This window comes from Plectropomus leopardus, chromosome 22, assembly GCF_008729295.1.
Source record: "Plectropomus leopardus isolate mb chromosome 22, YSFRI_Pleo_2.0, whole genome shotgun sequence".
NCBI lineage: Eukaryota > Metazoa > Chordata > Actinopteri > Perciformes > Serranidae > Plectropomus > Plectropomus leopardus.
This window is the reverse complement of record NC_056484.1, coordinates 7,167,100-7,180,256: the sequence shown is the minus strand read 5'-3', so window position 1 is coordinate 7,180,256 and position 13,157 is coordinate 7,167,100. Positions and strand designations below refer to the sequence as shown.

Genomic DNA, 13,157 nt, shown 5'->3' with positions numbered 1-13,157 from the left:
GTCTGATCTATTTCACAAAGTAATACAAACCATTGTCTGATAACACTTTTGTTGTTTTTTCAATAGAGAAAGATTAAAAAACACAATGATTTTTTTGTTGAAGGTTTTTGGTTGTCCCTGGCTAAATTTTCTCTGTAAGATTTAAAATGTATATAAAGTGTATTTTTGCACGTAGGTGGCCAAATTCATTTATGCACATGCATGTGTACAGTACCAACTTACACCCACCTCCCAAAATATAGGACTTCTCTAAAAGCCATGATGTAATTCAAACACTCTGAATAAGATATATGCTATTAAACACACAGACTCTGTGAGCACTGACCACATCGAAAGCAGTGAAGACGTGGCAGTAGTGGTGACTGGACTTGAGGTCTTTGGTGATGTAGGCAAACGTAGACAGATCCTCTGGATCCTGAGCCGCACACGAGATGTTACGAATCTCATGTTCTGCTATGATGTTCTGCGGAGAGAGAAACAGAAGATGAAGATGAAGAGGCGCGGAGAGACACTGTTGATTATCTCCAGTGAGCCACTTCATGGAAAAACAAATCTGATTCATTATTCATCTAATTTCAAACATCCCAAAACCATAATCACTGTAGCACAATTTGGGTTTGAGAGTTTTCTGGAGTCACTGGGTTGGAATTTGTCCTCCGGTAATGTCACTGGAGAACGCTCTTGTCTTTGTGTTAATTAAAGTCTCAGTGAATTATGGGACGTTAAAGCTCCAAAAGAAAATTTCAGTAACGCATGATAAAAATGTATTTGTGTCACGCAGACAATATCATCTTTGTTTTTCATGCAGTAAAAAGATATCAGCCTACTGATGTTTTTTCTAAGTTAAGTGAGAACCACTTCCTCTAGTTTTTGTTTTTTGTTCACAGGCTCTGCAGATATGATAAGGAGAGGGTGATGATTCACGAAATATCCCAGCAAGTTGAATCCGGGTAAAGCCAATTTCCCTTCTTGATTTTCCTTTTTTTAATAAGCCTTCCCCCTTAATTTATTTATTACCCTCATTATTATTTCTTCTTTTGTCTCATTCTCTATTTGACCCATTTAAAAATTACAGCAGGATCTGAGGGCCTGGAGAATACTGCGATGGATTTTGCAAACCTGTCGGCCGCTAAATATCAAAAACGTACCGGGGCGTGTCTCTGAGCGGACTAAGAGGCGATGCAAAATGAGTAACGACTGCCTGATGGTGAAATTAGAGGCAGAACCAGCACATTTCATCTCAGATCTGTGTGCTGAAACTGTGTGGAGCTGAGAGAAACCAACTATCAAAGGGAGAGTTCAGTTTTTGTTTTGTTTTTTCTCAAGTTTGAACTGGTATAATCCATAGATCTATAGTGTGTTGGCTCTCAGTGTGTCTCTAGTTTTGAGAGGCGGACAGAGTAAAGACACAGAGCCTAAGAAATGTGCTGCTGTTCAATGGGGCAGCAGTGACATGTATTTTAGCCAAAAAGATTACTCAGTTTAATTGTACGCTATATTTTGAGCATTTATATCTTGCCATCAGACAGCCATTAACATCAAAATATGCTGTCTTCAAAGTTATTTTGACATAACCGCTTCAGTTCACCATCGGAAAGGGCTGTCTGATGCCAAAGTTTACTGGTGAAAATACTCAAAATAAAATGTACAGTTAAACCGATGTTAATTATATATCGGTGGCTAAATTACATATTTCTGCTCCCCCTTTTCACAGCAGCACGTTGCTTAGCTTCTGTGGTAAAGCTCTATCATTAATCTATGAACTGATCAAAAGAAAATCACTCGCCAACAATTTTGATAATTATTTGTTTCAGTCTTTGTTCAAGCAAAAATGTCAAACGTTTGCCAGTTCAAGCTTCTTAAATGTGAGAGTGACGTTTTTCTTTGTTGTTTGTGACAGTAAATTAGGGGTCTTGGGTTTTTGGACTTTTGGTAAGACAAACAAAGCCTTGACAGACATAACTTTGGTCTCTGGGAAATTATGATGAACATTATTTCAAAGTTTTTTTGACATTTTATAGACTAAACAAGTAATCAACTGATTGTAAGAATAACTAGTAGATGAACAAACATCATGTTTTTTTGCTATGACAGACAGCAAATACTTCAATAAAAAAACAAGAATTGACTTTCCTGGTGGGTGTCTCCGTCTGGCCACTGTGTCATCATTGTTGGCTAACTTGAAACATCTAAATCTGTCTCTGTATATTTTTTATTTATCACGTTCAACTTAATCTAGTCTGCTCTGTGCAGTGCTGCTCAAAATGTACTCACTAAGTTATGCACATCCTCTGCTGTGTGTGCTTTTGAGAGGATTAAATTAACACATTTTTGCAAGATCCTAATTATCTTCAAATTGTGTCTAACTGTGTGACTTTTATTACCCACCTGAGGTGGATTACATCATGTTGTCTTACATGCACACGCAGGAATCAGTACCTGATATGAATAATTGACTCCTTTGTAAAATTATTAGTCAGGCATTATCCCCCAAATATGACGCACGCAGTTATTTGTAACTCCACTCTACATAACTAATCCGGCAGTTTCAGCCTTTTTTTCTTTTAAATGTGGGTTAAACAAGCAAATGATTTTACAGCATGTCGTCCATCTCTTAATATTTCAAGAGTTTTGCTTTTTTGCAAATGGGTCTCCATGATGTATAGATACAGATATACAGAGAAAACAAAAAACCTAAATCCGACAAGGGTTGGATATTAGGTTTTTTTCCTCAAAAAACGATTGATTTCTCCTTTATTTGATACAACAGGTAGTGTAAAAAGGGGAGAGAGAGGGGATGACTTGCAGCAAAGGGCCAGTGGAGCCACGGCCGCTGCAACAAGGACAGCCTTTTGTACGTGGGGCGCCCGCTCTACTAGGTGGGCCACTGAACACCCCTAAAACAATACTTTTAAAACGGTACCCGTGACTAAACAAGGCCTGAACTGATACTTAAAAACACAAAATGGTAAATGTCAATCAAGGATGGCTTTTTATACTGCAGAGGCAAATTGTAACTTGAAATTGTTGCAGTATACTGAAGAGTTTAAAGTTAAATATACAGTAAAATTATGAATAAATACAAAGCATTGTTCACAAATTCACCTTATAAATAAAACCAAACCAAGCTACAATAATTAAACTCTAAATAACAGTTACAGGACTACTACAAGCAACATAAATTTTGATTTGGGATCTGTAATATCCTCACAAACTCAAGAGAAACTCAGCAGACATTTATTACATATTTATATGTTAAGGAGTGGCTGAGACTGCCACTACAATGAGAACTGCTAGTCCATCTTAACAGTCCACCTTAAGGGAGCCTGGGAGGCTACCTAAACTTGCTAACTTTAGTTTTAACCCTTCACTTTATTCAGCAGGTGACAAGAAAAACACGGGAACTCGTCTTGGGTCTTGGCACCCGAGACGAGTTCCGTTGGCACCGAAATGAGGCACCGAAATCTGCGTTATGATTTGATGCAGTAGGTACCAATCGAATATGAACTGGGTTTCAGTATCTGACCCTAAAAATGATCCCAAATCTTAGAGATGCCGAACTGCACAAGACAAATATTATCAGGCAACCTCTGTATTTGTCGAATGATAGCGGGTATTTCGCAGTGGAATTTTTAACCGACAATTTACAAACACGGCAGATTTGCACAGGATTAAGAAGAGAGACGACTTGAGCAGTTATTACAAATTACCAGAGGTCCCCACGTGATACTGTTTCTGTGCAAACAGGGCTTAAGCTGGAGACACTGACACACCCTTCACTCAAATGTCACTCTAGGAGAGAAAGGAGGTGATGATAAACTGTGTGAAATTAGTTTCTAATAACATTAAAACCTCAAAGATTTTTTTAAGTTTTTAAACATTTCATTAAGGATTTAATGAACAGAGCGGGTTGTTATTGATTTTCTTACCATCCGCTTCATCTGTTTCCATACTGATTATTGCTTGTGTTTGTGTTGCCCTCTTTTACACCTCATTGATTTTTACACCATATAGTTTTAAATCAGTCAGGCTGCAGCAAAAGCAGACATCAGCACCGCAGCGCCGCCGCCCATGTCTGACACCTCTGAATGTCGCTCATGTTCGTGTTCAAAAGCCTGACCTTTCACGTGTTATTTAGGCGTCACAGGAAGCACTGTGAGCGTCACCTTATTTGTGGCGTCGATGAACTTCACCCCTTTGTAGGAGACGGAGAGCACGATGGTCGGCACCTTCTTCATCTGTTCTGTCGACTTCTTGGAGTGCACAAAAAAACAAAAGGGAGAGACAAAAAAAAGAGGAGAGATGAGGCACTACATATGTAAAAACCAAAAAAAGTGCACAGGAATTAGCTGAGGTATTGAACTTCAGCTGTCTACAGAAAATTATAATTAGTTCCAGATTAATGATTTCAGTTGGTGGAGATCTCCTCTGAATCTAATAACCTTTTCGATTTATGCAAGACTTAATCCGTGTCCTCAGGCCTACAAGCATGTGAGAAAAACACGGAAAATTTAAACAGAACTTGAATAAATAAAGTAAGCTGATGAGTTAATCAATCTATTGATGACTTCCTCTTTGATTACCAAAGTCAATTCAAATAATCTGAGAAGGTCAAGGGTTATCAGGTAAAAACACAACTGCTTCCGAATCACATTTCTAAACCCGATCGACGACAGCACTGCCAATCCAATAAGTCAATTAGCTTTTAAGCCTCATCATATACCTCTCCCAATTCTTTTAATTACATATTGGCACTTTTATGCGTCTCAATTACCTTTATTTAAACTCATTATGCAGTGAGGTGTGTGGAGGATCGTGTGATTTACAGCAATGTCGGCGTCAACCTCCAAGCTGTCATTCTACCTGCCAAAACATCTTATAAATTCAAAGAAATTGACGCCAGATGAGCCCCTTCGCTGCTTTCTCTGTATCACTTCTCGTCTTTCATCGCTTGTCATCTCCCTCTCTCAGTATCCATATTTCTATCGCACTCCGTCCTTCATTTCTCCCCCTCGTTGAGCTATCCTTTCCATATCTGCTCCTTTTCTTTGTTGCGTTTCTCTCCTCCCTGCTCGCAGCGTGTTGCTGCTGCGGTTCGGCCTTGTCAGGATCAGGTAGTGCTGAAAAGCTGACAAAGGCAGCGCTGCCTGGCAGATCGCTGGCAGATACCCAGCTGCAGCCTGTGAAGTTTTAACATCCACATCTACCTCCAGAGCGGAGAGATGGAGGGGCAGATGAAAGGAGGGATGCTGGGAACAGGGGCGAGCGGGTAAAGAAAGGAAGGTAATAAAAGCAAAAACGATATGATGCGCGTCTCACTGTGCTTGATTACAACGTTAGTTTGCAGCGCAGGTGAGTCAAACTGAGAAGGGAGAGAAGTAGGAGAAAGAAAGATGCATGTATGTGATGTGGTGACATAAATATTGAGACAGAAGGAGAGACGGAGGAAGGGAGAGGAACAGAAAGCTTTGCTCATGAATATTAAAATTTATCTTCACACTGCAGCAGCTCAGGATGGGAGAGATATGAACTGAGAGGAGAGAGAGAGTCAGAGTTACAGTAGTATATGGAGAGAGTGAGCGAGTGAGTAGAAAAGACGAGCAGAGCAGGAGGGAGAGATACAGGAGAGCAGCAGAACGACACAAAGTGAGAGAGAGAGATGTGGTGATTGGAGGTGACAGCGGGGTCATGGGGGATCGAGCCACCCAGGCAAGGATATTAAAAATAAATCCCTCAATACACTTAATCCGCCGTCATGATATTTTAAGTTTAAGTTCTAGTGTGAGACTGAGGGCACTCAGACTACGAGACTGTGTCCCAGATTTTAAAGTCCAGTATGGCTTTTTTTTTTAGAAAACATTTACATAATAAATCCATGTGCATTCATGTTTCATTTGTTACAACTTGGGTCTTATTTTTGTTGTTTCTTAAGACTTTATTTTTTGTAACATAACTGTGTCTCAGATCTCTCCAACATATGTTAAATATATTAAGGGTTCCTCTGCAATACAGAATATTATGGACTTTAATTCAAGTAATTTCCAGGTATGGAAAAATATGTTTCCCTTATCAAAAATCACAATTTGCCTCAGAGGCCTAACAACTAGGGCTGGACGCAAATATTCAGCTATTAAGGAATTCGTTAATTGGGTAGGTATTCGGTTTTCAATTAAGACATTCGGATATTTATTTATTTTTTTATTTTTTGATGGACAAATGCCATTTCAGTGTTTGTGATAATACTGCTGCTCCTGCCACACACACACAGCCATGATCATTCCTGTGGTCCACCCGCCCATCGACCGAAGCTCCGATTATTTACTGTTGTCTAATGGCGAAGCTCCGGAGCCCAAATAATGGTACTGAGGACAGCTCTATTCACAACATACGACATTGCTCTGTCCTTGGACCCTTGTAGCACATAAGGACCCCCCCCCCAAAAAAAACAACCTTAAACACAGAAGTGAAGTGTATTAGGTTGTGCTTTACCCTCATTTTGGCACAGGCGTCTTGTGTGGACTCCGTCCCTCTCAGCTCCTTCACCAGCATGGAGCCCAGGTACTGTGAAAAACACACAAACACATGCTTAGTGAATACACACTGGGAGTATAAAAGTATGTGAGGGTCTGCATACAGCTGTAAACAAAACTCTGTAACTGATATCAACCTCCTAATCTCAACAAGACACTCCAGTCTCTCTTTACGAACTTGAACTGTGCTGCCGACTATTCTTGAAATTTATTTCTAGTCAGTCTAAGTTTCAAAGTTCCCCAAAGTGTGGTAACAACAAAAACATTCACATAACAAGCTTGAACTAGAGCTTTTTTTTGTAGTTTATTGAAGTGGCTAAAATTGTTATTTGTGGAGTAAACTGTATGTTCCTCTCTCAGATGAAGATGTGTCCCACCAACATTTTAGACATTTTACACATTTTAGTTTTTTTAGTTTACCGTGATGTCTGTATTTTCTTTTACTTGCTATTTTGTTTTTGTTGTGAAGCACTTTGTGCTCTTGAAAGGTTCTATATAAATGTGTTCTCTGTTACAAATAAACTCCATTATTTCTAATCTTTTGATTAATATATTTATACCATATTTACCCTCAGCTCTAACAAGTGTATTTGTTCCATTTATCGGACTTCTCTGTGACAAATAAAGTCCATATTTCTTATATTCTGAGTCATTTATGAATGTCATCTTTGCATTAAGCTGCACTAACAGGGTTAGATTAGATGCACAGTGACACATGGCAGAGACTGCATCCACCTTGAGCTGCTCCCGGAGGGACATTAACACAAGAGTCTGGCCGCTCGTCCGGTCTGACGGCGACTTTGTCCTCAGACATTCTGCACACGTAGTCTGTGATTTAATAAAGAAGCAACTAATGGTGACAGTGTTTTACAGGGACAATGTTTATGTCGACATTAGAGCTCTTAATGGGTGTGACATCCAGCACCTTGCTGTGCCCTTCCTGCTTCTGGAGGAGGCCTTGTTCCTTAAAGTGGGACCCTAACAAGGCTTTTAGTGGATTAGAAGAGAAATATTTATAGCTTCACCTGTGTGACTCCACAGTTAATGACTCCAAAATCAAGGACCAAAAATTGAACGTCTACCTCACAGGGTTTATCTTGGCAATAAATTTCAATATGGAGGCAAAAAAAAACCTCTTTTGGACAAATTGCTTTATGTAACAGACTGTGACTCAGCCATATTTTAAGTTGAGGAGTCAGTCTGGTTCCTAGGCGGATCAGAAAGAGGTCATCTGGGCATGTTAATAATTTGTCTTGACTCAAGCTAACAATTTTAAATCGCTGTTATGGCCGAGTCGCTGGCAGTTATCCTAGAAATTGCATTACAGATGCACACGAGAGCAGCTGCTGTCGTGTCGAGCAGGTCTCTGTGGTGGTAATTGTTGGTGTACACAAACACACGTCTTTATTAGTTCCAAATTAAATTCAAAGATGTCGGTAACATAACTAGACTAAGACTCTACAGCCATGCAGGCTCCTCTGTGTGGCTGTTTTCATCATTAGCAGGCTAAAATGTTCACAGTGACAACGTTAGCCTGCTGGTGTTTAGCAGCTTTAATGTTTACGATGTTCATCATCATAGCTTAGCATACCAATATTTGCTAATTAACACTAAATACAAAGTGCAACCAACCAACTGATGGCACAGCTATTAGCATTTAATCATAAACAGGGCTCACCCACGCTGTGGTTTATATTTTTATATATTATATATTGTTTTATTTAATCTAGGTCGCTCTTCATGGACAGCAGTCAACATTATTAGCATATTAAATTGTACATGTGATCAGAAATTTATGTTTAATATATGAATTAATGAAAAAGTTTCTTACCATTGACCAAACATTGACTTTAACCCACCATGTTTATGCATTCATGATGTCATTTATGATTGAAGTTTTCTTGCTTGCTACGGCAAAGAGATGCATAAACTAAAATGTGCAACTACTAAAAGTAAATCATAGCTACTAGGAACAAAATACCAAAATATTTATTTTTTTGCCATCAATTTTTGTTTGAAACGTCACACAAACGTCACAACTTGGCAACTCGGGTATCATCGAAATTTCCAAATTTCCCATTCGTAATTATGACTTTGGAGGGCCGTTTATGTGCTCGTAACTTGTAAAAATGATATTTCCAATGAGCACATGAAGGCAGGAAGTGAACAGGGATCAGACTAAACGAGCAGTTTGCTTCTTCCTCGTTAGACAGTGAATGTTAATTTATGTTGCTGATTGAAAATCTGTTATACATGCTTGTTATTTTTGTTGGTTTTGTATACATATACATAGTATTTTGTCTTTTTATTAGGGCCGGGACTTTAACGCGTTAATCACGATTAATTAATTACACAAAAATTAATGCGTTAAAAAAATTAACGCATTTTAATCCCACCAATTTTTGCACCGCGGAACCTTTCTCACTTGATGAGTTTCCGGGGGACCGATTATACTAGCGCACCACCTACCGTTCATGACTTCAGACCATCCATGCTACAGACAACAACAATGAACGAAGAAGCAGATGAGACCGCTTTGGTTGGCCCCATGGATGGGAAATTTTGTTTTAAAAAGCGGGCGGATGGTAGCGTTGTGTTACCTTAAAATGCGATTAATTTCGATTAATTAATTACAAAGCCTCTGATTAATTAGATTAATTTTTTTAATCGAGTCCCGGCCCTACTTTTTATATGTTCAAAATAAAGTATATTCAACTCAACATAACTGCATTGTACCTTAATAACTCGAAATATGAGTTGACTATATTTTCAGTTTCAGCAAACAAATGATGATTGTGTGCAAGTTAGTGTTGAGACCTAATAATCCAAGCTGCAATTTAATACCGTGACGAACTCCCTAATATTTTGTATATTTGATGCATCTGCAGAAGCTTTTAGATTAATATAAAGTAGCACACAGAGTCAATGTTGAGATAACACTGTCTGGTAATGATGTTAGAATGTCTGCAGGGTTTTACTGGAAATGGATTTGTAATAACTTGAGATAATATTTTGGAGCTGTGGTTGTAAAGCTGACATAATAAAGTTAGGACACCATCTGAGGTGGTGCTGGAAGTGTTTATTTAGCGCCTGAGATGAAAATGTGAACTGTGCTGATGCATCCTTTATTCTGTCCTTTTGGCTTTTTACCATCGCCGTTTCTCTATTAACACAAACACAATTCACTCGTCTCTTTTCTCTCTCCCTCTCATTACTGTCTTAACCATCTAATTTATTCTTATTCACTCTCCATCTCCCCTCTGCCTGCCAATATTCACACTGAGCGCTCTGCCTCCCCCTCTGTTGTGGCTCCCGCTCATTTATCTCACTTTCTGAGCTTTCTGGAGCCCGTTGTCCTGGGACGGCGAGCGTTAGAGATGTTGTCATAAATGGCTCTATGAAAGCACCTCGGTATTTTCCCCCCGGTGGCCCTTCCGTTGAACGTTCCCCATCATCCACCCAAAAACACATTGCCCGTGTAGTTGTACATCTTGTCAGAAGCCTAATGGTCCACGCTGTTTCTATCAATCTTCTGAGGTGAGAAAATGAAAAAAGGGCTGATTTCTGACTGAGAGAAGACGCGCTCTTGGGATACTTATCTCTTATTCACTGCCTCTGTCTCATCTTTTCATGCTTTCATTCATATTTGATTTCAGCATCACATTCGATTTCCCATCCTATTTGTTCAAACTTGAATTTTCGATCTTTCACCAACTATCTTTTTCCTCTTCTTCTCCCGCTCTCTTCTCACTTTATCCTTCAGCTCACATCTCCTCTTCATCGTCAGCGCAGAGATTCCCAACCAATCAGACTGTTTAATTCAGAGATATCCAATTACATTTCCCTCTCGATGTTTCTCAGAGCCAATAGCATTTCAAATTGCATTTCTGCACTGCTCTGAGTAAGTAATCATTCCAGTCTGGGTGCGGAGCGAATAACCAATCAGAGGTGTAAGGCTGTATCCGTGGTAACCTGGATATATAACACCCTTTATGTAACTGTAAAACGTCTAAATTTAAAGTGCTGAGAATAACTGACTACAGTATCGACTGAAAGGTGAAGTTAAGGGTCATTGATCTTTAATATTATTACTTTTATGTAGGTGTGTATTGATGGAAAGCAAAGAGAGTTGAAGTGACTGATTGATCATTCCTGTATTTTAACTTTTGTCTTCATATTATGTTTTGTAATACTGTTCCAGCCACCACACATCTCACTTACCTCGATACAACTTTTCTAATTAAAATTACATTTTTGACAGTGATTAGCTTTGCTAAAAGATTCGCCTCATCTGCTCCTCTCTATAGGAAATACAAAAGTCAGTTTTTCATGTAAACATGGACCAGACCTGTGTATTTATGTAAAAATATGTACATCTAATTCATGACTTCCAGATTTTTCTTGACTTTCACTCGTATTCTACGAAAATTTATAGCCCAGTTATTCCCAACTGGTCCAGCTAACAGAGTCCATTATTCACACAAGCGGCACTTCAAAATAAAAGCTCTGTGCTGGAAATTCATTGTACTTCAAATAACTGTGTTTTGTAGTGTGTTTTCTAGAACCTTGACATGTTTGTGTGTCACTTGTGGTCCATTTTGAATTGACCCATGAAGCACTTTAGAACCGCGATCCACCAGCTGGGAACCACTGTTTTGGACTATGTCTTTGGAACAACCTACGTCCATCACTACAATCAACATTTACACTATTGTTATTCAAAAAAAACATCTGAAAAGGACTGAAATTTGCATAGATTTCCAACAGTTCAATTATTTATTTGTAACACATCTCATGTAATTTGGACATGTTTTTAATAACTTTGCTGTAATAATTCTGCTTAATCTTGAAACTTCAATAATTTTAAGTATGACTGTTTTTATTTAATAGGGAAGTATCTTCATATAAGTTATGTTTTGGGCCTAAAATGTGTCATTTGCCTGCTTGTTATCAATAAAGAGTGGTTGTATCACAGGAGCGACCCTTTCATTTGATTCTTATATCAAAATTATATGAAAAAGTGGCTTTATTTGTCTTTGCATGTTGTCTGATTCAGAGGTAATGAAAACTGACGTTCGCCATTCCCGTGGGCATCAATCAAAGAAAGCCGCCAAATGAACTCCATGGGCCATGAGATGACCTTGACAAAAGGCAAATTCTTAACAAGACTGCTTTAGGGAACTAAAAAAACAGGCTTAAAAAAATCCATTCAAGTTTAACAAACCCATTTCTCCTGCTAGACACATAAGCCATTTTTGGCTTCTCAATGCCAAAGATGTACCAGTTCTTGCTTTGCAAATGTGACCGTTTGCTAGTTTTGTACTATGATTGAAACCTAACTCTCTTTTGGTTTTGTAACCTAAACAAAACATGTGATTTGAACACATCAGCTTTGGTTTTGGACATTTTATACCCCAAACTAATAATTGATTAATCAAGAAAATTCTGCTGAAGGTTGACCAGGAGAGAAAATAAATACTACTGTGTATACACAAGAGTTAAGTGAAGGGTCAGGACTCACGTAGGCTTCGTAGTCACAGGACTGAAAGATGAGCTTCTCGGGGTGATGTTGCCAGTACTGCACCGGAGTGGACGAGGTGGCCTCGTTGGGCGGACGCAACGTGATTGGCTCGCACCATTCGCCTGCCTGAAATGACAACCAATCGACGTTAGGACACAGACTGGATCACACTGGATTACAAGACGGGGCGTTACATGGAGGCTTGTGCTGTGTATCTCACGTTGACATGACTCGCTGGCCTGATAAATGCGTGTAAGTTCATAATGGAACAGCTTTCCCGCCTGAACATGAACAAGATTCACAGAGGAACATGCAGGAGGAAATTAAACTTGGATGAATTATGCTTCTAAATGTTCTGTAGCTCAGTTTAAGACTCTTTGCTGCTGCTTGCCGCTTTTTCACCCAGTGAGCTTTCACCTTTTAAACAAAGGAAAAACCTAAATCCTATCTGCGTACTTCTCAAATGTCTGCGGATAACAGTTTTGTTTTATGGTCCTTCATTCTTTGATAAATGAAACCAGATGGCTTTCTTGCGTGAGGAGGTACCGCACACCCTGTGCCTTACACTGCATGTTTATGTGTCTATCCATATCTGATTGTTTGTGTGCGTAATCCCCGTCAGGACGCTGGTGGGGGTGTGCAGAGGTGAGATCTTGTAATCAGATGCAAAGATGTTGGATAAACAGCCTGAGGATAAGCCTTTAGAAACAAGAATTTGCCAAATCTGTGCTAAATTCTACCAGCTTAACCATATTGCACGTTTTTCCCACACACTCTGACCCAGCTGACGGACTCAGCTGGAAATATTCAGTTACTATTTTTTTAATGTGTAACTTTATAGACCACAAAATGTGTTGCACTTATTCTCAGGGTTTTGTTTTCTAAAAAAAAAAAAAAGGAACAGAGAAAAAGAATAAAGAGATAAAGCCGTTTCCGTTCCAGTAGACCTCATGGGACCTTATTTTGGAAAAAAAATGTATATATGGTAGTCAGTCACAAGGTACAGTTTGCATTGTGCCATGAATTAAAAAAAGATAATTTAAAAGACAATTTTGCAACTCAAGAAAGTCGCAGTTTATTATAAAGCTGTGAAAGTATAGGACTGT

At 39.0% G+C, this 13,157-nt stretch overlaps 1 protein-coding gene across 1 annotated transcript in view; it reads right to left on the bottom strand.

The window, feature by feature from the left end:
* The window catches only part of LOC121961353 (ankyrin repeat and sterile alpha motif domain-containing protein 1B-like), a 283,009-nt gene that overhangs the window by 10,510 nt on the left and 259,342 nt on the right, over positions 1-13,157 (bottom strand). Inside the window, 4 exon segments of the mRNA XM_042511305.1 lie at positions 326-463; positions 4,167-4,253; positions 6,490-6,561; positions 12,052-12,177. Of these exon segments, the coding sequence (XP_042367239.1) occupies positions 326-463; positions 4,167-4,253; positions 6,490-6,561; positions 12,052-12,177 (423 nt within the window).